General features: G+C 41.5%; 1 protein-coding gene across 1 annotated transcript; it reads right to left on the reverse strand.

Annotated features, from left to right (window-relative positions):
• Positions 1-10,421: 10,421 nt before the first annotated feature.
• On the reverse strand, positions 10,422-24,839 carry LOC126284622 (uncharacterized). Its single transcript, XM_049983691.1, has 2 exons — positions 24,790-24,839; positions 10,422-11,300 (listed from the first exon to the last, which is right to left on the reverse strand). The coding sequence occupies exons 1-2, from the start codon at positions 24,796-24,798 to the stop codon at positions 10,608-10,610; spliced, it is 702 nt and encodes a 233-aa protein (XP_049839648.1). The 5' UTR covers positions 24,799-24,839; the 3' UTR covers positions 10,422-10,607.
• Positions 24,840-25,890: the final 1,051 nt, after the last annotated feature.

Raw genomic sequence — 25,890 nt, forward strand, 5'->3', positions numbered from 1 at the left:
CAGTTTGAGAATGAGACTCATACGCGCCTGTCAGCACAATGTTTATTTGTCAGTGACATAAGAAGGGAGAAGGTGTGGAAATAATTTTCTTTCTGCCTCTCAGCTCCTGCAGTCAGTTCGTAAACAAAAACTTGTGGTTAATTGTGGGTACTGATGTCTGTATGTTGTTTTCTGGTCCTGATTTTTCACTGTACGATTTATGTAGACAATGTTAATTTCCTTGCTTATCATCACCTCCATTCCAAGTTTATCCTCCTTCACCAAGGTATTATTACGAACGTTAATATAAGTCGTTTCTCAAGTCATAAACGTTAGTAGTTACTTGCTTTACCCTTTTATTGTTTAAAGGCGAAGTCCTTGGATATTAATAGCAGCACGGCTTTATCGTGACTGCTAGCTTATTCCCTTTGATTGAGGGAACCCTGTGCTCCTATCTTTGTGAGGTCCCCAGCTTCAAGTCTTAGTAGCATTCAGCGACAAGCTATTTCAATTTGTACCGAAACCAGATGGCAGTTATAACAGTCGAGGGGTATGAAATAGAAGCAGCAGTTGAGAAGGAAGTGAGAGAGGGTTGTAGCCTATCCCTGAGGTTATTCAATCTGTATATTTAGCAACCAATAAAGGAAACGAAAGAAAAATTTGGAGTGGGAATTAAAAATCCATGGCGAAGAAATAAAACATTGAGGATTCCCGACAACACTGTAATTCTGTCAGATACAGCGAAAGACATGGAAGAGCAGCTGAACGGAATATACACGAGGATATAAGATGAACATCAACAAAAAGCAAAACGAGGATAATGGAATGTAGTCGAATTAAAGTAGGTGGTGCCGAAGGAATTTGATTAGGAAATGAGACACTTAAAGTAGTAAATGATTTTTGCTATTTAGGGTCGACATAGAGAGGATATAAAATGTAGGTTTCCTATGAAGAGAAATGCGTTTCTGAAGAAGAGAAATTTGTTAACATCGAGTATAGATTTGTCAGGAAGTCTTTCCTGAAAGTATTTGTATGGACTGTAGCAATGTATGGATGTGAAACATGGACGCTCTACCGGTTAGACAAGAACAGAATAGAAGCTTTCGAAATGTAATGGTACAGAAGAATGCTGAAAATTCAGAAGGATGTAGCTTGCAAGGGATAGAATAGCATGGAGAGTTGCATCAAACCAGTTTTTGGACTGACGACCACAACAACAACAACAACCCCTTGCCAAATAGTGGCAAGTAAGGTAACAATGATGGAGATGGAAAGCAGCCACGCACGATTTTCTCCAGAATAAGGCACAGAAGCTCAACAGTGCTGAGATATGGTGACCTCAATGGCCAGGGGAGACGCGACGGCCTACTGAATCCATTTCTGGACTACGAGAGGTGAGTGACAAGAGCCCAGTCGTCTTGGAACAAGGGATTGCTTTATGCAATACCCACTGCAGCATACAGTGGACCTAATCAGTCAAAATGATCCAATAATTCTTGGCAGTTATGTGACCTGTCAGAGTAAGAATAGGGTCCATGGATTACCATGATACGACTGCCCAATTTATCACCGAATCCCTTCATGTTTAACTCTTGGGACATGAAGTCAACCAGACGTTCTTCCATCACTCCACAGTCCAAGTTTCATGCCTTCGGTGACACATGTCTCTGTTACAGACAATTGCATCACTAATGAGTGTTTTGGGAATTCCCGCTCACCCTGCATTTCGCTGCTTCTGCAGCTCCGTTCGTGTCGTTTGGAGTTCAAAGGGTTCGCGAGGGCGACATACAGTTCCGCAAAGACCTAATCAACTGCCGTCGTACACTCCTGGAAATGGAAAAAAGAACACATTGACACCGGTGTGTCAGACCCACCATACTTGCTCCGGACACTGCGAAAGGGCTGTACAAGCAGTGTTCACACACACGGCACAGCGGACACACCAGGAACCGCGGTGTTGGCCGTCGAATGGCGCTGGCTGCGCAGCATTTGTGCACCTCCGCCGTCAGTGTCAGCCAGTTTGCCGTGGCATACGGAGCTCCATCGCAGTCTTTAACACTGGTAGCATGCCGCGACAGCGTGGACGTGAACCGTATGTGCAGTTGACGGACTTTGAGCGAGGGCGTATAGTGGGCATGCGGGAGGCCGGGTGGACGTACCGCCGAATTGCTCAACACGTGGGGCGTGAGGTCTCCGCAGTACATCGATGTTGTCGCCAGTGGTCGGCGGAAGGTGCACGTGCCCGTCGACCTGGGACCGGACCGCAGCGACGCACGGATGCACGCCAAGACCGTAGGATCCTACCCAGTGCCGTAGGGGACCGCACCGCCACTTCCCAGCAAATTAGGGACACTGTTGCTCCTGGGGTATCGGCAGGGACCATTCGCAACCGTCTCCATGAAGCTGGTCTACGGTCCCGCACACCGTAAGGCCGTCTTCCGCCACGCCCCAACATCGTGCAGCCCGCCTTGAGTGGTGTCGCGACAGGCGTGAATGGAGGGACGAATGGAGACGTGTCGTCTTGAGCGATGAGAGTCGCTTCTGCCTTGGTGCCAATGATGGTCGTATGCGTGTTTGGCGCCGTGCAGGTGAGCACCACAATCAGGACTGCATGTGACCGAGGCACACAGGGCCAACACCCGGCATCATGGTGTGGGGAGCGATCTCCTACACTGGCCGTACACCTCTGGTGATCGTCGAGGGGACACTGAACGGTGCACGGTACATCCAAACCGTCATCGAACCCATCGTCCTACCATTCCTAGACCGGCAAGGGGACTTGCTGTTCCAACAGAACAATGCACGTCCGCATGTATCCCGTGCCACCCAACGTGCTCTAGAAGGTGTAAGTCAACTACCCTGGCCAGCAAGATCTCCGGATCTGTCCCCCATTGAGCATGTTTGGGACTGGATGAAGCGTCGTCTCACGCGGTCTGCACGTCCAGCACGAATGCTGGTCCAACTGAGGCGCCAGGTGGAAATGGCATGGCAAGCCGTTCCACAGGACTATATCCAGCATCTCTCCGATCGTCTCCATGGGAGAATAGCAGCCTGCATTGTTGGGAAATGTGGATATACACTGTACTAGTGCCGACATTGTGCATGCTCTGTTGCCTGTGTCTATGTGCCTGTGGTTCTGTCAGTGTGATCATCTGATGTATCTGACCCCAGGAGTGTGTCAATAAAGTTTCCCCTTCCTGGGACAATGAATTCACGGTGTTCTTATTTCAATTTCCAGGAGTGTATTATTTATCAGCACTGCCCTCTTCAATAACGACACGATCACTCAAAACAGAGTTTAGTATGGGTAGTGACTTATCGGATGGTGTTTTGTTTCATTATGCGATATAAATCTTTGATACTGTGTCTCTTGAAACGCTAAACATTTCGGACGACTTGGCTATGGAAGAATCTACAATACGAGCAGCAACAATGTTTTCACTTCTGAATTCAGTTGAGCCTCATATAATGCACTCACAATTACATGAATCACTTTACTGACCTCAACTGGCACTTACAACATATTGAGGACATTACATAGGTGGCGTTCGTGCTCACTCGCAACAGAGAAATCTCTGAGCTTAGGTAGCAACTCCATTTACGTTCAAGTATGCATTTCTCACGATTTTTCCACAGCCCTCCATGGTATTATAACTGCAATGTAATTGACCTTTTTATTAAACAATTATGGTTTATGTAATCCCCCCTGGTAATCGTCCACAGTAGAATTATCTGTTATTATTCCAGATCATACAATGGCCAAATAGTCAGCTGAAAATAATCATCACTGTACGTTATTTACCTGTTATCTTGATTATCGAATCATTTCATTTAATGAGACCTACGTAAATCTTTCCGATCCCCTTTGTCCATCCCACCTGTCTCAAGAATTAACAGTAACATTCTGATTGTGTTGGTCACTACTGGAGCGATGCGGCACTCTTTGATGTTTAACTAACGATCGCTCTACTTACGTGTGGAGAATCTGGTCACCCTTTGCTTCACCTTTATACCTCATATTTCACAATGTACAGCCTGCTCGAATTTACAGTGCCACCGGAACTAAATACTGCCGCTTTTAATGAAACGTGTTTTCCTAATGCATAAATTATGCTATGTTATCGAGCTGCGCTCGACATAGTTAAATGATATAGTCTTTTGTATACGTTCCCGTTTTCACTTGATAGTAACGGACTCTATTATATTCACACACTATGTGATAAAAAGTATGACTTACAAATTCTTGTCGCCCTCCATGGGTAATCCTGGAACTCAATACGGTGTTGGCCCACCCTTAGCCTAGATGACAGCTTCCGCTCTAGCAGGCATTCGTTCAATCTGGTACTGGAAGCTTTCTTGGAATGGCAGCGCTTTCTTCACGGAGTGCTCTACTGTGGAGAGGTATGAAGTCCGCCGGTGAGGCCTGGCACGAAGTCGGCGTTCCAAAACATCCCGAAGCTGTTGTGTAGGATTCAGGTCAGGTCTCTGGCAGGCCAGTCCATTACAGAGATGTTATTGTCCTGTAACCACACCGCCGCAGGCCGTGCATTATGAACAGATGAAAGATGCAATCGCCGTCTATAAATTGCTCATCAGCAGTGGGAAGCAAGAAGGTGTATAAAACATCAGTGTAGGCATCTGCTGTGATAGGGCCACGCATAAGAACAACTTGTGCATGTCCCCTCCATCAAACAACACCACCTCCAAATTTTACTGTTGCCACTACACACGATGGTAGATGACGGTCACCGGGCATTGGCCATACCCACACATCTACAGCCCGGTTTACCGTTATTCGTCACTCCGCATAACGTTTCTACACAGCTCAATCATTCAATGTTTACGCTCCTTACACCAAGCAATGAGTCGTTTGGCTTTTACCTGTGTGATTTGTGTCTTATGAGCAGCCACTCGACCATGAAATCCAAGTTATCTCACCTCCCGCCTAACTGTTACAGTACTTGCAGTGGATCCTGATGCAGTTTGGCATTCTTGTGTAATGGTCTGGATAGATGTCTGCCTATTACACCTTACGATCCTTTTCAATTGTCGGCAGTCTCTGTCGGTCAACAGACGAGGTCGGCCTGTACGCTTTTGTGCTGTACGTGTCCCTTCACGTTTGCACTTCACTACGACTTCGGAAGCAGTGGACCTAGAGATATTTAGGAGCGTGGAAATCTCGCCTATAGATTATGACACAAGTGACACCCAATCACCTGACCACACTCGAAGTCCTTGAGTTGCGCAGAGCTCGCCATTCTGCTCTCTGGCGATGTGTAATGACTACTGAGGTAGCTGATATGGAGTACCTGGCAGTAGGTGGCAGCAAAATGCACCTAATATAAAAAATGTATATTTTTAGTGGTATCTGGATACTTTTGAACACATAGTGTATTTGACCCCCCCATGAACCATTGACCTTGCCGTTGGTGGGGAGGCTTGCGTGCCTCAGCGATACAGGTAGCCGTACCGTATGTACAACCGCAACGGAGGGGTATCTGTTGAGAGGCCAGACAAACGTGTGGTTCCTGAAGAGGGGCAGCAGCCTTTTCAGTAGTTGCAGGGGCAACAGTCTGGATGATTGACTGATCTGCCCTTGTAACAATAACCAAAACGGCCTTGTTGTGCTAGTACTGCGAACGGCTGAAAGGAAGGGAAAACTACGGCTGTAATTTTTACCGAGGGCATGCAGTTTTACTGTATGATTAAATGATAATGGCGTCCTCTTGGGTAAAATATTCCGGAGGTAAAATAGTCCCCCATTAGTATCTTCGGGCGGGGACTACTCAAGAGGATGCCGTTATCAGGAGAACGAAAACTGGCGTTCTACGGATCGGAGCGTGGAATGTCAGATCCCTTAATCGGGCAGGTAGGTTAGAAAATTTAAAAAGGGAAATGGATAGGCTGAAGTTAGATATAGTGGGAATTAGTGAAGTTCGGTGGCAGGAGGAACAAGATTTCTGGTCAGGTGACTACAGGGTTATAAACACAAAATCAAATAGGGGTAATGCAGGAATAGGTTTAATAATGAATAGGAGAATAGGAATGCGGGTAAGCTACTACAAACAGCATAGTGAAAGCATTATTGTGGCCAAGATAGATACGAAGCCCACACCTACTACAGTAGTACAAGTTTATATGCCAACTAGCTGTGCAGATGACGAAGAAATTGAAGAAATATATGATGAAATAAAAGAAATTATTCAGATAGTGAAGGAGCCGAAAATTTAATAGTCATGGGTGACTGGAATTCGAGTGTCGGAAAAGGGAGAGAAGGAAACATAGTAGGTGAATATGGATTCGGGAAAAGAAATGAAAGAGGAAGCCGCCTGGTTGAATTTGGCACAGAGCACAACTTAATCATAGCTAACACTTGGTTTAAGAATCATAAAAGAAGGTTGTATACATGGAAGAACCCTGGAGATACTAAAAGGTATCAGATAGATTATATAACGGTAAGACAGAGATTTAGGAACAAGGTTTTAAACTGTACGACATTTCCAGGGGCAGATGTGGACTCTGACCACAAGCTAATGGTTATGAACTGTAGATTAAAACTGAAGAAACTGCAAAAAGGTGGGAATTTAAGGAGGTGGGACCTGGATAAACTGAAAGAACCAGAGGTTGCACAATGTTTCTGGGAGAGCATAAGGGAATAATTGACAGAAATGGGGGAAAGAAATACAGAAGCAGAAGAATGGGTAGCTTTGAGCGATGAAGTAGTGAAGGCAGTAGAGGATCAAGTAGGTAAAAAGACGAGGGCTAGTAGAAATCCTTGGCTAACAGAAGAAATGTTGAATTTAATTGATGAAAGGAGAAAATGTAAAAATGCAGTAAATGAAGCAGGCAAAAAGGAATACAAACGTCTCAAAAATGTGATCGCCAGGAAGTGCAAAATGGCTGAGCAGGGATGGCTAGAGGACAAATGTAAGGATGTAGAGACTTATCTCACTAGGGGTAAGATAGATACTGCCTACAGAAAAATTAGAGAGACCTTTGGAGAAAAGAGAACCACTTGAATGAATATCAAGAGCTCAGATGGAAACCGAGTTCTAAGCAAAGAAGGGAAAGCAGAAAGGTGGAAGGAGTGTATAGAGGGTCTGTTCAAGGGCGATGCACTTGAGGACAATATAATGGAAATGGAAGAGGATGTAGATGAAGATGAAATGGGAGATATGATACTGCGTGAAGAGTTTGACAGAGCACTGAAAGACCTGAGTTGAAAAAAGGCCCCCGGAGTAGACAACATTCCATTGGAACTACTGACGGTCTTGGGAGAGCCAGTCCTGACAAAACTCTACCATCTGGTGAGCAAGATGTATGAAACAGGTGAAATACCCTCAGACTTCAAGAAGAATATAATAATTCCAATCCCAAAGAAAGCAGGTGTTGACAGATGTGAAAATTACCGAACAATCTGTTTAATAAGCAACAGCTGCATAATACTAACACGAATTATTTACAGACGAATGGAGAAACTAGTAAAATCCGACCTCGGGGAAGATCAGTTTGGATTCCGTAGAAATACTGGAACACGTGAGGCAATACTGACCTAACGACTTATCTTAGAAGAAAGATTAAGGAAAGGCAAACCTACGTTGCTAGCATTTGTAGACTTACAGAAAGCTTTTGACAATGTTGACTGGAATACTCTCTTTCACATTCTAAAGGTGGCAGGGGTAAAATACAGGGAGCGAAAGGCTATTTACAATTTGTACAGAAAGCAGATGGGAGTTATAAGAGTCGAGGGACATGAAAGGGAAGCAGTGGATGGGAAGGGAGTATGACAGGGTTGTAGCCTCTCCCTGATGTTATTCAATCTGTATATTGAGCAAGCAGTAAAGGAAACAAAAGAAAAATTCGGAGTACGTATTAAAATGCATGGAGAAGAAATAAAAACTTTGAGGTTCGCCGATGACTTTGTAATTCTCTCAGAGACAGCAAAGGACTTCGAAGAGCAGTTGAATGTAATGGACAGTGTCTTGAAAGGAGGATATAAGATGAACATCAACAAAAGCAAAACGAGGATAATGGAATGTAGTCGAATGAAGTCGGGTGATGCTGAGGGAATCAGATTAGGAAATAACAGTAGTAAAGGAAATTTGCTATTTAGGGAGCAAAATAACTGATGATGGTCGAAGTAGAGAGGATATAAAATGTTGCCTGGCAATGGCAAGGAAAGCGCTTCTGAAAAAGAGAAATTTGTAACATCGAGTATAGATTTAAGTGTCAGGACGTCATTTCTGAAAGTATTTGTATCGAATATAGCCATATATGGAAGTGAAACATGGAAGATAAATAGCTCGGACAAGAAGAGAATAGAAGGTTTCGAAATGTGGTGCTACAGAAGAATGCTGAAGATTAGATGGGTAGATCACATAACTAATGAGGAAGTATTGAATAGGATTGGGGAGAAGACAAGTTTGTGGCACAACTTGACCAGAAGAAGACATCGGTTGGTAGGACATGTCCATGAAGGGATCGCCAATTTAGTATTGGAGGGCAGTGTGGAGGGTAAATATCGTAAAGGGAGACCAAGAGATGAATACACTAAGCAGATTCAGAAGGATGTAGGTTGCAGTAGGTACTGGGAGATGAAGAAGCTTGCATAGGATAGAGCAGCATGGAGAGCTACATCAAACTAGACTCAGGACTGAAGACAACAACAGCAACAACAACATTGTATATGACGCGCCTATGCCTCAGTTACAGTACCTTACTTGATGATTCTAGTACTAGTCAGAAATAACTAGAAATAACTCTCATGAAAATTATTAGTCAAATACTCACATATTCAATAGCTTTCCACCAACGGTAGATAGTTTAGTTACTAGTAGAGAGTAGTTTGAGAGGAGCTTAAGGGTATATCGATTGTCAACTTATTCATACCAACTGATGATATAGGATCAGTTGATGTATATATTCGTGTTAGTCACTATACCTGATAACATGTACAAACTGTTTTCCCTAACCATGGCATTGTTTAACTGTAGTGTATGTATTCTGAGATAATACGGTTTCCCTCTTGGCTGGATCTCATGTTCTCATGTTCTGTATATGGGTACACCATATGTTTCTATGATTGTTTTTATAATATGTTTTGCTACAGCATCGTAATGTTCTTCAACTATTAGTGACTGGAACGTGTACTTATACTCACGATTGTAATTAATAATGATTCACAACTGAGCTGAAAGATGTTGCCTGAATATAACTGCAACTTAACTGGCAAACAGTGGGATTAGTTTCCTAAAAACGAGATGGTGTAATTCTTCGTGTATCTGGAAGAATACGCTCCACTGACTGGAGAATATCTTCTGCGTAACCTACATATTTATAATTTTATTTCCATGTAAATATAGAGTTTTGGGAAATTTAAAAATAACATGAAATTTCATGCAAATCCGAGCTATTCTTTTGGAATACAGCAGATGACGAAACTTGCTACACACTTACACACATTTAGGAAGTGCATTTCCACTGCTAAGTCTATGAACAAAGAGTTAGCAACATATTTAGTGTAAAAGAAGTAGAGATACTGATTTAAATATAATTCACAGAGGGGAAGCATAAAACGAGGCTGGTATCTGATTAAGGCATAATCTAATGCTCCGAAATCTGATCACTTGTTTTTATTCACATTTAAAACTAAAAATGATTCACGGTACCACTTTCTAAATTATTTCTATGGTTCCTTAAACATTCGTTACAGTGAAAGGAACTCTAGTCCAGAGGACTTCAAGTGAACGATAACGCCCTTATAATTCGGTAATTAGTGAGTGAAGGATGAACTTTGAGTCCAGAAACACGTTTCCTGTTACCGAAGTTGCTGCTCAGTGCTGATCAATCTCTGATAATTTCGGTGTACAAAGACGTGCTACTTCATTTTCTCCCTGCATTTAGCTACCTTTTTCTCTTCCTTCATGTTTATCCTTTCTTGTGCACTCCATCCCCTCCACTGCTCTCCGCCACTCACCATTCTTTTATTTCTCTCCACGTTTCTCTTTCTTTGCTTCTATGACTCTCTTTTTTCTCCATCACCCCGTTTCCTAATTTTTTAACATGTGCACAGAGCTAATTCTCTATTTCTTTCCTACTACCTTTTTCTTTTCTTTCTCTTTATTCCTCTGTTTCTGATTCCTTGCTCTCTCTCTCCCTCTCCCCCCTCTCTCTCTCTCTGTCTGTCTGTCTGTCTGTCTGTCTCTCTCTGTTTGTTTTGTCATGTATTTGTGGCTGTGAGCAGACATACATACATAGATGTGCACGCAGAGTACGTGCCACATTTTCCTGTCAAAAGAAAATCGATAAACACTCTTAATATAAGAGTTGTTCGTGTCATTAAGATTTACACTTGTTTTAAAATCAGAGTATGTAATTCAGGAAAATGTCGGCAAAATGATCTTCCTTGGGAGTGAGATACAGAAAAAATGAAAAACTTTTGATAATTATGCGACTGATCCGATTTTATTCACGCAAACTGGACATCCCTTAAGACAGATAACTGAAGAAGACATCATAGAACTGTTCCTTTGGTAGATCACCTGGGAGCTCACTAATACAGATATTGATGGCATCACTTGCAGAGAGTCGAAAGCAAACACGTAGATGTTGGGGTTGCCTCCAGGGGATTACGTGAAGATCGGTTTCTTGACAGAAGGATATTCAGTACTGGGTACATATCCAGAATGGTATATGCCACTCCGAGGGTAGCTGGTGTTGTTTACATTCACAGTGGGCCTGAAGCTGTTGGCGCCGAAATTCACACCATACACTCCGATGTGGCCTATGGCCACAGGCTTTCCTTTCTTCTGTGGCTGAGAAGAGCTGGTTCTGGGGCTGACATATCCAGAATGGTAGGTGCCACGCAGAGGGTAGCTTGTATTGTTTACATTCACAGTGGGCCTGAAGCTGTTGGCGCCGAAATTCACACCATTCACTCCGATGTTGCCTATGGCCACAGGCTTCCCTTTCTTCTGTGGCTGAGAGTGGCTGGTTCTGGGTATAACATATCCAGAATGGTAGGTGCCACGCAGAGGGTAGCTTGTGTTGTTTACATTCACAGTGGGCCTGAAGCTGTTGGCGCCGAAATTCACACCATACACTCCGATGTTGCCTATGGCCACAGGCTTTCCTTTCTTCTGATGCTGAGAGGGGCTGGTTCTGGGGATGACCGTCCTGGAGCCAAAATTCACGCCATAAACACCTATGTTGGCTGTGGCTTTGGGTGGTTCATTCTGTTGTGGGCTGCAGGGGTTGGCTGTGGTGGGCTCTGCAGCGGCGCTGACAGCGGCCACCACACTGAGCATCACCATGGTGAACACCTGCAGACCAACAACAACAGTCTTAAAGCCTGCTCACACTGGGCAGTGATGGAACTCAACAGAATGGCAGGTGAGATCACCATCAAATGGCAGTTTGTCCACAGTAACAGAAAGTAAACTCAAAGATCAAAGGGAGGTATGAGATTACGATCCAAGATGCTAAAAGTCGTATCACAATAGCAGAATTAAGGAATTAGCAGTGATGAAGTGTAGTGATGGCAAAGGAAAACTTCATGACAGATGATGCTGATAAAGTTTCCTTAATGAAAAGCAACATGAAAGGTTCTGTTCAAATGTTATAACACACTGACATGCACATTTGAGAGAAAATACATACACAAAACATTAAGTGATCCTGCCAATCTTACTCACTGCATTTTTTCCTTTCTAAATTTCAAATAACGTCTAAATGAATGTACTCTTGTCCTGTGAGAGAGCTGACTTTTCCACTGTTTAAAAAGATTACTTGATGAAAATTCCTTCAGGTCACTTATGTTACTATAATATACAGCCATATACTGTTATATCTAGTCATTTATATTGTTATTACTTACAGTGTAGTGTTTTTCTCTGTGTATCATATTTCACTTTCAGATAACGGTCGTCTCATATGTATGAAAGCGGTATCTCCTTAATGAAACATTTCCATTGCGTTACAAGATTAAAGCATACGAGTGGAAGAATCAAAGAAGACCCAAGATTAACAATGAAGAGCAAAACAATGTTTTACATTACATGTTATGTGATGCAATTTGTGTGTAAATCAAATAAAAGTATACATTATGGTCTAACCAAATGAAGCAATAGAGCTGTTAAATTACCTTTTGTTAGGGAGGGTGAATTTGATATGTCTGGTCATCCTCACGTAGGTTTCCTTTGGTTTCTTTAAATCATTCTAGACAAATTGCCCGATAGTTCCTTCATCATCCGCAACTAATCCACCTGTCTGACCACCGGTCCTACTCTCTTACAGCACACTTGTGTATGTTTTGAGATGTTTATTTCAGGTTCATTGCCATGATTTTTCTTATATAATTGTGAGATGGTCCTTGCGTGAGACAATTAATCAACAAATTAAAAAAATTGCAGCATTTATGCGCATAGGGGATGTATTTATGAGAGATGTTGAAACTGAAAAAAGTTATGTCTTGGACGCCAAACGACTTTTTATTTGATTTGAAGTGGGATTAATCCTAAACAAGAAAATTTTGTTCGACTGAACTTCATTGTCTGTGAAGCACCACATATCACAAAACCTTTCAGCCGTTATGTGACACCATTGTATCGTCCTATCTCTTCTGGTTCCAGTGTGCATCCCGAATGACAATTGTTCTATGATTAGTGTCCAAACAAAAATGTTTCTCTATACAAAATAAGACATCTTTCATGATGTTTCATTACACTCCTACTTCTATGTCTATACTAAACATGTCATAACGAAATGTGTCCCAGAGGCTATTATTTCGTGTTCTATGGAATTATTGTCCTCCATTTCTATTCGAGGGTAGAATGTGATAGTTATTTCGGCCTGTCCACTTCTGTGTGATGTATTACACGACAAACTTCATCTACAGCATCTCCAATGAGATACATTAGCGACGTTCCGTTATTACTAATCAGAGTAAATACATGTACTTCTCAAGCTTTCTGGAGATAATAACGCTTTGCTGCTGCACGACCTGTACCAAGCATGGCCTGCGTAGTAAAACGTTTTCATTGGGACAATTTTTCAGTTGGTTTTTGAGTATCGGTTTTTGAGTGTTCTTCATTTTATGTATCTAAGGCTTCATACAACTACATAATACTTTTCATATTCCCCCTTGTAATGTAAATATGTAGTTATGTGTCATATAAATGTTTTAAATACATACATTAGATTAAATACATTTATCAGTCCAATATATGTAAAGTGAGGAGATCCTCCACAATGCCAAACATGTCAGAAGTAAACAAGACTCCTCAATGCATATATATATATATATATATATATATATATATATATATATATATATATATATATATACTCAGTAAAATAAATATGCTAATCTGCCTTTCACAAAATCCAAGTGGATGTAAAATACTTCAAGAAAATTTAAACCAAATATCCATTTCAATATACCAAATACGTTGTCGTAAAACGTCTAAATGTTCACTATACTGAGGTGCAAATGATACGCCAAAGGATGTTGTAGCCAAGTATTATCATATTGAAAAATCATTTTTAAAAGATTTATTTACAATGTGCAAATTAATTCTTCTACCTACAATGTTTTTTTTTTGCGACTTTAAATCTGAATAAGAAGGTAAAAATGTTGGTGAAAGAGAACGCATCACACTGCCAGCAGAAGAAGAAATACATACTTAAAAAAATTAGAGAGAATGCATTGAACCATATGCTGTTATTATGGCATGAAATAATTCTTTCTTTATTTAATGTGAGTTCAGGTACTGTCCCAGATGACCTAATTGACACGTAGCAAACACAGTGATGTAAGATAATGCTGTTGATAATTATCAATGAAAAGAGTTTGCATAATAATAATAACGATAAAAGTAATAATAACAACAATAATAATAGTACTGCATTCAGACTTCACTAAAAACGCAGTCTGTGGATTGTCTTACAAATGATGAAATGTCTGTAGTGTACAATGCTTAACTGTGTACAAACGATAGGGTAATGCACTCAGCTACAAAAATGAAGTCACACTTGACTTAAAATTTTTATTATTTTCCAAACAATTTATTATAAAGGACTGACACAACCTTCCAGCACTGACCATCTAGAATGCAAAAGGACTGCACATCACTTTTCGTTTTTCTTTTAACAAAAGATACAAAATGTTTTTATAGGCGATTATGACATCGATATAAAATTCATACTCAGAAATATAAGCTTATCTCTAATAATTTTGATACACAGTGCTTGTTACAAATAATAGCATTACTGGGCAACATTTGTACAGAAGTCAGACTGTACTGTTACGCAGGCAAACAACAATATTAGTAATATATACACATCATTTGGGTGTACTTAGAAATTCAGCAGTGAAGTGAAACGATGTACTGTCCTCTAAAACTCAACTTCATTAATGGTTAAACTTCTTATGGCCACAGTCTAGTTATTGAATATGTGTTTTCCTTAGTAATGGACACTCTTCTCTACAAAAGAAAATGGCATTATAACTTCTTATTTGTAATATGGAGTTCTCTATTGTGATATGTTTGTTTGAAATAGGAAAATATTTTTAGTGAGTAAAGTCATTAAGAAACAACCTTGGACACAGTTGCTGTTAAGCATAGTTATTGGAACATGAGCCTGCAGGATTTTATTGCGCATCATAAAAACTCCATTTAAACCTTGTGATGCTGTCAGTATTGATGCTTTATTTCATCCCTACGATCAATATGTTTGGCGATCAAGTGTATCTTAGTATCTGCCCTGAAAAATGTAACATAAAATGGTCGAAGTAGGTTTGTATGAACTGTACAACATGTTTGATCGACTATCTGTCAGATAAAATGTTTCATGATTTCTGTTACTGTCTCTCCTACCGATGAACTCAAGCCTGCCATTCACATTACTTGCAGCTCAGCCTGTGTGGAAAAAGAAATTTCATCTTTCGTCGTTCATACAATAGACGATATTTCAACATAACATCTGACATCCATCAAAGACTTAGATGCAGTACTGCCCAGGTGTAAATAATTACCTCACTGTAAGTCATTTAAATGGTTTTAAAATCAATCACAAAGTTAGTGGAGTATGAAAATTATGATCCGAATATATCATTTAAACCATAGTGGAGTGTCAGATAAAATTTACTCTTTATGATAAAACATTGTCATTCACTTTTGGGTTATTGATAACAACCTGTGCTACATACGTGCTCCAAGTATGGACTTTTGTAATCTGATAGCAGCCATAATAGGAGTAGCGCCTATACTAATCACATTAAAACGCCATCTTACACCGTTCAGAGTGTTCGAAAGCTCATGCGAAGTTTATAGGTCGACCTGGCCCAGGAGGTGGCGCAGTGGGTGAGACCCTTACATCGCAGTTCAAACTAGCGTCCAGATATCCAGAGTCATCTTTTCAATAGGTTTCATAAAATCACTTAGGGCATTCGTCGGGATGCGTCTTTTGAAGTAAACACATTAAAATTCCTTCGCTGCCCTTCCCCAATCAGAGCTTATGTACTGCCAGCAATGACCTGGTCGTAAACTTGGCGTTAGGCCATAATCATTTTAGTTATTTTGAAAATGACATGGAATATCTCAAAATTGATTGCACAGACTATGAATTTGCGTCAGCAGCTATCTCAGGTATACTTCGAGTAATGTGGAATTCACAGTAAAAAAGTCCCCTTCAGGGATACGTAGAAATTTCAATCTCTGACGCACATATTAAAATATTACATGCATTAACATTACTGCGAAAATGATTTATGCCTAGAAACACTCCAAGTGACTGGTTAAAATTATACGATTGCTGTGGATGGTAAAAATTAATGCATTTCCTTTAGTGCTGAACTTAGATCCAAGATGACTGCCGAGTGAGATAGAGAGGTATATTTAGTCTACCAAACATACGAACCTAATATTAAATAGTGTTAAATTTATTTAGTTTTGTATACTTGATCTTGTTTTTCTTCTTGTTACACAAGGGAGTGCTTAGAGTTCCTAATTGATTTTTATTGATAGAATTTGTGTTCTTGCACAATGTATAATTATTATTAAGTACTGCAGTAGGCTTGGTATTTTCGAACCTTATTCTGAGGCTGAAACAATGAGGCTCGATCCCATATCAGATACCATTGGTGCAGACGCTACCATGCCAGAACTAATGGCGGGCGAGGGAACTCATGGATATAGCAGGCAAGGCGGGAAAGAATTCCAGTGTGCGTTCGGTATGTCTGGTATCGTCCGTGATCAGGAGGAGGCCGTTCCAGAGCCTATCGTGCGCACTGAGCGTAACCGGTTGGTTGCATGTAGTGGCAAATTTCTGCACGAATGACGCCTGCCGCTTGAGTTCTGACGCCATCCTCGCTCCTTTGGTGACGTAACCTAGCATCGCACGCAGGGTGCAGGCTAAGCTGTCTTTGTAGCATCGTACCCAAGGTTTATCGCTGTCGTCTGGTTTGAAGAAGAGTGGAAGATCCAAACCAGAGCCTCAGACGCCTCTGCGACCGTATCTGATGCGGATTCCTCGACCTCCACTCTCGGGTACAGAATTATAGGGTTCCCCTTAACAAATGAGGCGTGCACTACACACAGGAAGCGGCTACTAGGGTAGAGAAGTATGTGTGGTGTGCACATGGGTCTTTTTTAGGTTAGAGGAACCCCCCCCCCCCCCCCTTGGGAGCTAAGACGATTTGCCTGTTAAATCAGCCACAGCGACCGCAGAGAATCTTGTTCCTCGTAGATCAGAGATAGAAAAGATTAATATGATTTTAGTAACCTGCAGGAGCATCCAGGGAAAGTTTCCAGAATTAGTATCGCTTACTGAAGGTTATAATGCACAGATAGTATTGGGAAAACAGACCTGGTTGAAGCCAGACGTCAATGACAACGAAATCAAAAGTTCAGACTGGAAAGTAGGTCGTAAGGATAGGCTAGTCGCCAATGTTGTCGGCGTGTTTATTGCAGTAAAGTATTCGATAATATCTGGCGAGATAGTCACGGATTCCGAATGGGAATTAATCTGAGTGAAACTGAGTATCAAATAACGGTCAAAAATGGTGAATGGAAGCCGTTACAGAGCACCTGGGTCAGGATCTGTAGTTGTAGAGCGCTTCGGACAGAACTTGCAGAATATCACTTGTAATTTTCCTGATCATGCTGTTGTAATAGGGGGTGACTTCAACTTGCTAGGTACACATTGGGAGCCAGAGACAGAGAATCGTGTGGCATTATTCTGGATGTCTTGTCCGAAAATTACCTTGAGCAAATAGTTCGAGAACCAGCTCGTGAGGGTAACGTCTTAGACCTCCTGGCAACAAACAGACCTGAACGTATCCAATCAGTTAACGTGGAGGGAGGTATCAGTGATCATAAATCTGTGACAGCGTCTATCACGATGGGTCCTACAAGATTAGATTAGATTAGATTAGATTAGATTAGTTTTTCGTTCCATAGATGTGTGTTGAAGAGATCCTCGTGGATGTGGAACACGTCACTCTTTTTTAAAACTGAAATAACAATACTAATAGTATGAATATATACAAAACATCATTTGTTTCTATTAAAAAATTCTTCAATGGAGTAGAAGGAGTTGGCCACTAGTAAGTCTTTCAGGCTCCTTTTAAACTGATCTCTATTTGTAACTAAATTTTTTATGTTTGCTGGAAAATTGTTGAAGATGAGTGTTCCTGAGTAGTGGACCCCTTTTTGAACTAAAGTAAGTGCTTTTAAGTCCTTGTGCAGATCATTTTTGTTCCTGGTATTGTATGTATGAACTGAGCTGTTTGTTGGAAAAAGAGATATATTATTTAGAACAAATTTCATTAAGGAGGAAATTTACTGAGAGGCAGTACTCAGTATACCCATTTTCTACAAGACGTCAGTGAGTTTACTCCACAAATAATACGTATTACTCGCTTTTGGACTCTGAAAACGTTTGTTTGACTTGAAGAGTTACCCCAAAATATTATACCATATGACATGAAAGTAGACAATGTATGCAAGCTTTTTCACTTTTATGTCGCCTATGTCTGCTGATACTCGAAGTGCAAATACAGATTTGTTAAGGCGTTTCTGCAGTTCTGTGGTGTGCTCCTCCCAACTTAATTTATTATCAAGTTGTAATCCCAGCAATTTAAGACTGTCACCCTCTTCTATCTGCTCTTCTTCGTACTTTATGCATATGCTGGGTGGAAACCTCTTACAGGTTCTGAATTGCATATAGTGAGTCTTTTTGAAGTTTAATGTCATTGAGTTGGCTTTAAACCATTTATTAATATCCATGAAAATATCATTAATAGATTGTTCTAGAACTACACTCGACATGTTATTTATTGCAGTACTCGTGTCATCTGCAAACAAAACAAACTCTGCTTCTGGCAGTGTAACTGATGAGAGATCATTAATGTACACAAGAAAAAGCAATGGCCCTAAGATGGATCCTTGTGGGAAACCACAATTTCTTCCCATTCTGATGATGACTGATGACTTAATTCACTAGTCCCTTGCACTGACACCCTCTTTTTCCTGTTAGTGAGGTATGAATTGAACCATTTTGCAGCACTGCCCGTAACACCATAGAATTCTAATTTATTTAAAAGGATGTTGCGGTTTACACAATCGAATGCCTTTGACAAATCACTGAAAATACCTGCTGCTTGTAACTTGTTATTTAATGAATTAAGTACATTTTCACTGTAGGTGTAAATAGCCTTTTCGATATCAGAACCCTTCAGAAATCCAAACAGTGTTCTTGATAATATGTTATTTGTGGTCAGATGGTTGAGAAGCTGCCTGTGCATTACTTTTTCCAAAAATTTTTAGAATGCTGGCAGAAGTGAAATCGGTCTGTACTTTGACGGTATCTCTTTATCCCCTTTCTTGAATAGAGGCTTAACATCTGCATATTTCAGCCAGTCAGGAAATGTCCCAGTTATAATTGACTGGTTACACAAGTAACTTAGAATTGTACTAAACTCACAAGAACATGTATTAAATAACTTTGTTGATATTTCATCTTAACCACTAGAATGCTTTGTTTTTAAAGATTTTATTATGGAAGTTATTTCTTTTGGAGGAGTGAGTGACATATTCATGCACCTGAAGCTATTTGTAAAGGCTAGTTTTAGATAATCAAGGGCATTATTTACTGATCCTGACAATCCCATTCTATCAGTAACGGATATAAAGTACTTGTTAAGTAGATTTGTCACACTATGCCCATCGGTTACTAACGTGTCATCTGCCCTTAGTGCTATTTGCTCCTGTTCCTTTCTGGTCCTACCAGTCTCCTCTTTCACCATATCCCATATTATTTTTATTTTGTTCCCTGACATTGCTGTCTACTTCTCGTAGTGTATTTGTTTAGATGTCTGAATTACTTTTTTTAATATTTTACAGTATTCGTTGTATTTAGGTAAATCATCAGCATTGAAGCTATTCTTGGTCGACAAATACACTTTTCTTTTTGTCTTACAGGAAATCTTTATTCCTTGTGTGATCCATGGTTTAATTATAGACTTCTTTTTAATTTGAGTAACTTTTAGAGGAAAACAGTTTTCAAACATGGTACTGGCATTCTTCAAGAATGTGTTATGTTTTGTATTCATGTCATGAGCACTATAAACATCTTCCCAGTTCATATCTTTGAGCAGTTTTCTAAAACACTCAATTTTTGGATGATTGAATACTCTCCTGTACTCAGATTTAGCAGTCTTGATAATTTGCTTCGAATTTACATCTAAAACAAGGAGCTGCATGTCATGATCTGATAGTCCATTTATTACAGGTTTTATGATATGATTTTTTTCCTTTGATTTGTCTATAAAAATGTTAGCAATGGCTGTCCTTGAGTATTTAGTGATCCTAGTTGGAAAGTTTACAGTGTGAGTTAGATCGAAAAACAACATTACTGACTGTAGTAAATGTTTACTGGAAGATTGAATTACAAAATCTGTATTAAAGTCACCTGCAATCAAAATTAGTTTGTTTCTTACTGTTAAATAACCCAAAAGAACTTCTAGATAATTTATGAATTGATTATAGTTTCCTGCAATTGTTCGGTAAATAGTTGCTATTATATAGGATCTGTTATGGTACTATACTTCTGTTGCACATGCTTCTAGATGCTGCTCTAAACAGAATTTATTAATGTCAATATTCTTGAATTTATGGCAGTTTTTAATAAATGTGGCAACTACTCCTCCATCCATATCTACTCTGCAGAAGTAGGAAGCTAGCGTAAATCTTGAAATATCAGTGGTCACTTGATGTTAAGAGAGGCAGATTATGTCAATTGGGTAGATGAATTCATTTCATCGATACAAATGAGTAGTTCATCAACTTTATTTCTGAGTCCCGGAATGTTCTGGTGTAATAAAGATAACTGATACTGCATACTATTGGGATTATAACTGCTTTGGTGAAGATGAACTGGCAGTTTCTGATTACTTTCTGTTAATCATTGTTTAAATGGTGGCTGTATGCCAAAATCTGACTCCTGTTCATCTATTTTCTCAATCTGAGTGTGTCTGCCAATTTCTCTTAAAACTCGTTTTCTACCCCCCCCCCCCCCCTTCCCTATCCTAAAAAAGACATCCCTCTCACACCTGTGACCACTGGTATTTTACCACAAGGTATGTTAAGAAAAGTAGGAAGATGCACTCCTGGAAATGGAAAAAAGAACACATTGACACCGGTGTGTCAGACCCACCATACTTGCTCCGGACACTGCGAGAGGGCTGTACAAGCAATGATCACACGCACGGCACAGCGGACACACCAGGAACCGCGGTGTTGGCCGTCGAATGGCGCTAGCTGCGCAGCATTTGTGCACCGCCGCCGTCAGTGTCAGCCAGTTTGCCGTGGCATACGGAGCTCCATAGCAGTCTTCAACACTGGTAGCGAGGGCGTATAGTGGGCATGCGGGAGGCCCGGTGGACGTACCGCCGAATTGCTCAACACGTGGGGCGTGAGGTCTCCACAGTACATCGATGTTGTCGCCAGTGGTCGGCGGAAGGTGTACGTGCCCGTCGACCTGGGACCGGACCGCAGCGACGCACGGATGCACGCCAAGACCGTAGGATCCTACGCAGTGCCGTAGGGGAGCGCACCGCCACTTCCCAGCAAATTAGGGACACTGTTGCTCCTGGGGTATAGGCGAGGACCATTCGCAACCGTCTCCATGAAGTTGGGGTACAGTCCCGCACACCGTTAGGCCGTCTTCCGCTCACGCCCCAACATCGTGCAGCCCGCCTCCAGTGGTGTCGCGACAGGCGTGAATGGAGGGACGAATGGAGACGTGTCGTCTTCAGCGATGAGAGTCGCTTCTGCCTTGGTGCCAATGATGGTCGTATGCGTGTTTGGCGCCGTGCAGGTGAGCGCCACAATCAGGACTGCATACGACCGAGGCACACAGGGCCAACACCCGGCATCATGGTGTGGGGAGCAATCTCCTACACTGGCCGTACACCTCTGGTGTTCGTCGAGGGGACACTGAATAGTGCACGGTACATCCAAACGGTCATCGAACCCATCGTTCTACCATTCCTAGACCGGCAAGGGAACTTGCTGTTCCAACAGGACAATGCACGTCCGCATGTATCCTGTGCCACCCAACGTGCTCCAGAAGGAGTAAGTCAACTACCCTGGCCAGCAAGATCTCCGGATCTGTCCCCCATTGAGCATGTTTGGGACTGGATGAAGCGTCGTCTCACGCGGTCTGCACGTCCAACACGAACGCTGGTCCAACTGAGGGGCCAGGTGGAAATGGCATGGCAAGCCGTTCCACAGGACTACATCCAGCATCTCTCCGATCGTCTCCATGGGAGAATAGCAGCCTGCATTGCTGCGAAAGGTGGATATACACTGTACTAGTGCCGACATTGTGCATGCTCTGTTGCCTGTGTCTATGTGCCTGTGGTTCTGTCAGTGTGATCATGTGATTTATCTGACCCCAGGAATGTGTCAATAAAGTTTCCCCTTCCTGGGACAATGAATTCACGGTGTTCTTATTTCAATTTCCAGGAGTGTATATTTGCTCAACAATGGTGACAGGATAGAAATTTCAGAATATATCATCAGTCAGCATAAAATATTCAGTGATGAGGACGAAGATGTGGAGAACAAATTGAAAAAATTCAAAGGCGTCGTTCAATATGCCCTAGACAAGCATGTTCCGGGTAAAGTTTTGAAGGATGGGAAAGATCAACCAAGGTTTAATAGCCGTATCAGAAAATCGCCATCTATACAAAGAGCACTTCCAATGGTTCAAATGGCTCTGAGCACTATGAGACTTAACTTCTGAGATCATCAGTCCCCTAGAACTTAGAACTACTTAAACCTAACTGACCTAGGGACATCACACACATCCATGACCGTGGCAGGATTTGAACCTGCGACCGTACCGTTCGCGTGGTTCCAGACTGAAGCCTCTAGAACCGCTCGGCCACTACGGCCGGCAAAGAGCATTTGTTCTCAGACTCACGGGTAGTAAAAATCTAACTGACAAACCAAAGCTGAACGAATAAAAAATGAGCGTAAGGAAAGCAATAAGAAAAGCGCTCAATGATTTTGAAAGTGGGACGTTGTCAACCGAACTGAGTAAAAACCCTAAGAGATTTGATCGTATGTAAAATCAGTAAGTGGGCCAAAATTATATGTTCATTCTCTCAGCGGCCACAACGGTATCGAAACGGAAGGTAACAAAGAGAAGGCCGAAATACTAAATTCGGTCTTCCAAAGTTGTTTCACCACGACAAATCATAGCAGTGCCCCTTCTTTAAATCGTCGTACGAACGTGGAAACTGCAGATTTTGAGATAAGCGATCGCGGAACTGAAAAGAAGCTCAAATCGCTTGGTAGTGGAATGGCGTCAGGACCAGATGACATACCTAAGAGGGTCTGTAAGGATTATGCGGAAGAACGTGCTCCCCACCAAGCAGTAATTTATCGTAGATACCTTGAGCAGCGAAAGGTACCAAACAAATGGAAAAACAGCGCCGGCCATTCCCGTTTTTGAGAAAGGCCGTGAGACAAATCCACACAATATATCGTTGACGTCAATTTGTTGTAGAATTACGGGAGAAGTTTTATGCTCAAGAACTATGACATTTTGGAAGATCAACATCTCCTCTATAAAAATCAACATGTATTCCGCAAACAGAGATCCTACGAAACTCATCTCGCTGTGTTCCTTCATGAGTTCCACAGCGCAGTGGAAAAATTTCACTAAGGCATTTGACACCGTCCTGAATTGCCGTTTAATGGGGAAAAAAACGAGGTTACGGAGTACCGGAGCGGACCTTCGATTGGATTCCAAGACTTTCTTGCAGATAGAACTCATCACGTCACTCTTAAAGGAACTATATCGACAGATGTAAAGGTAATATCCGGAGTATCATAGGGAAGTGTGATAGGACCGTTGCTGTTTACAATATATATAAATGATCCAGTAGGAAGTGTTGGATGCTGTGTAAGGCTATTCGCATATGACGCTGTTGAATACACCAAAGTAGCAACGCCAGAAGATAGTATGAATTTTCAGAACGAAGTGCAGAGAATTGATGAATGGTGCGGATTCTGGCAGTTGACCCTGAACGTAAATAAATGTAGGATAATGCGTATACATAGCAAAAGAAATCCATTACTGTTCAGCTACACTATCGATGACAAACAGCTTGAGACAGCGTCTGCCCTAAATTATCTACGCGTAACTATCCCGAACGACCTTATGTGGAATGAAACAGATAGTGGGAAACGCAGACATCGGACTCAAATGCATCGGAAGAATCTTCAGGACATGTAACTCTTCCACGAAATAAGTGGTTTATAAGGCGCTTGTCTGTCAGATTCTTGAGTATGGTTCATGTAGCTGGGATCCGTATCAGGGAGGACTGATGGAGGAGGTAGAGAGGATCGAACGAAGAGCGGCGCATTTCGTCACGGTGTCGTTTAGCTGGCGAGAGAATGTTACAGAGGTGCTAAACAAACTCCACTAGCAGACGATACAAGAGAGGTGTTACTCATCACGGAGAGCTTTACTATTGAAATTTTGGGGCAGCACTTTTCAGGAGGGATCAGACAACATATTACTTCCCCTAACGTACATCTCGCGTATTGACCACGAGGAGAAAATTCGAGAAATTAGAGACAATACCGAGGCTTACCGACAATCATTCTTCCCACGCACTATTCGCGAGTGGTCATGGTTGGAGGGATCAGATAGTGATACCGAAAGTACCCTCCGCCACACACCATTAGATGGCTTACGGAGCGTGATGTAGATGTAGATGATGTAGCTATAGATGATGTAGATGTAGATGAACCGATATGATATGAAACCAAAACAGATAATCAGATGTAGACTAGACAAGTAGAGCCCTGCTAGGAGCCTGACAGGTCAATTTAGTTTGCATCAGAGTGTAGAACAGGCCATTTGGAAATGTTGCGAAAATGTGTGTAGTTCTCGCAACATATTTTGTGAAGAAATGGGTTAGCTGCAGGCGAGGAAATATTTCTACAGTGCAGTATACGTAGAGGTCTCAAAAGGCCTCTAAACGAGAAAAGGGACCATTTGGACAGACTCGAATTCCGTATGTACTGAGACATGAAACACTTTACAAAAAATTGGTAATAGCTCTTTTGAAAGTTGGCATTAGAGAATACGTAATTTTTACGCGTTTGTAAGTTCTCATTAAAAAAGGATGTGCCATATGAGGTACTATGTAGACAAAACCATCTACATCTACATCTACCAGAGTGGTTCCCTAAGCTGAGCGGTAGCATCCGCAAACTTTCGCATACTTACGGCGTTCATGTTGGCTGGACGAGGATATACGACAGCGAGGGCCGTGTGTGTCTTCCTCTCATGGCGTCTGTTCTCTTATATGCATTCGGCAGCTGATGCTGGCCTCGGAGTGCTTTTTTGTCGCCTCAACGAAGAATCAGGGAGGACGAAGGTGGGAGCGACAAGTCGCTATCACGATGTGGTTTGCCTCTCATCCTCCAGTTTTACGGTGCAGAACTCGTTTTGTTGTTTTCGCACAAAGGCTCTCGTAGCTAGCTCCGAATTCTGAGAAGCATGACTTAAGAACGCCGCATGTTGCGCTGGCGCAGCGCTTAAAGAATGGCGTGTGAAGTGGCGGTCAAGAGTTACGTCAAAAAGCGGATATCAGATAGTAACAAAAATTAGCCCAGTTACAGAATCCATTTGGAAACTGTAACGATGTTAAGATTTGTGTACAGTAAAAAATGTATGTTTGTACTTCATTTCCTCTAACGCCATGTGTTTCTCGGCCGACCTAAATGTCTTTTTCCATTTAGTTTAAAATGAATTACTTCTTTAATTATACTCCCTTCTTACATTCTCTAGTCATGTTCTGGTCAACTTATGCATCTTTACCCTACTTTTCCATTCACACATTATAGCCTTACACGAAATTTTCCTCCGTTAAAATTGTTAAGTGCTTGTTGCCCCACTGATTTCAATGACTATGCTTAAAACTCTCGTTTCAGACGACTGTATCCCTCATTTTGTAATTCTAAGTCCTGGATTCATTCGTTCTTATTACCGCAGGGGTAGATATTACTTTGTACTATTTCAACGTTATATACTTCTTTCTCTTGTCAGATTGTTTTAATTACACTCTATTGTAAACCAGTTGAAATTTAGCTAGAGACGTTGTTTTAATACACATGGGAAGTGTCATGCTATGGAGACTTCGTCTTCTTGTCTGTTGCTGCGTGTGAGATTCTTAAACACTGGTCAACTTTCTTGTCAGCTTTGATGTTGTTTCTTTGCTTACCTAAGTTCCAGTCAATGAATCTCCGCATTATATCAATTCCATTTCCCCGCTAGAAATCATTTATATCTCACTAAGGGCTATTTCATGTGGAATGGCAACATCTA

The sequence above is a fragment of the Schistocerca gregaria genome, chromosome 8, assembly GCF_023897955.1.
Source record: "Schistocerca gregaria isolate iqSchGreg1 chromosome 8, iqSchGreg1.2, whole genome shotgun sequence".
Classification (NCBI taxonomy): Eukaryota; Metazoa; Arthropoda; class Insecta; order Orthoptera; family Acrididae; genus Schistocerca; species Schistocerca gregaria.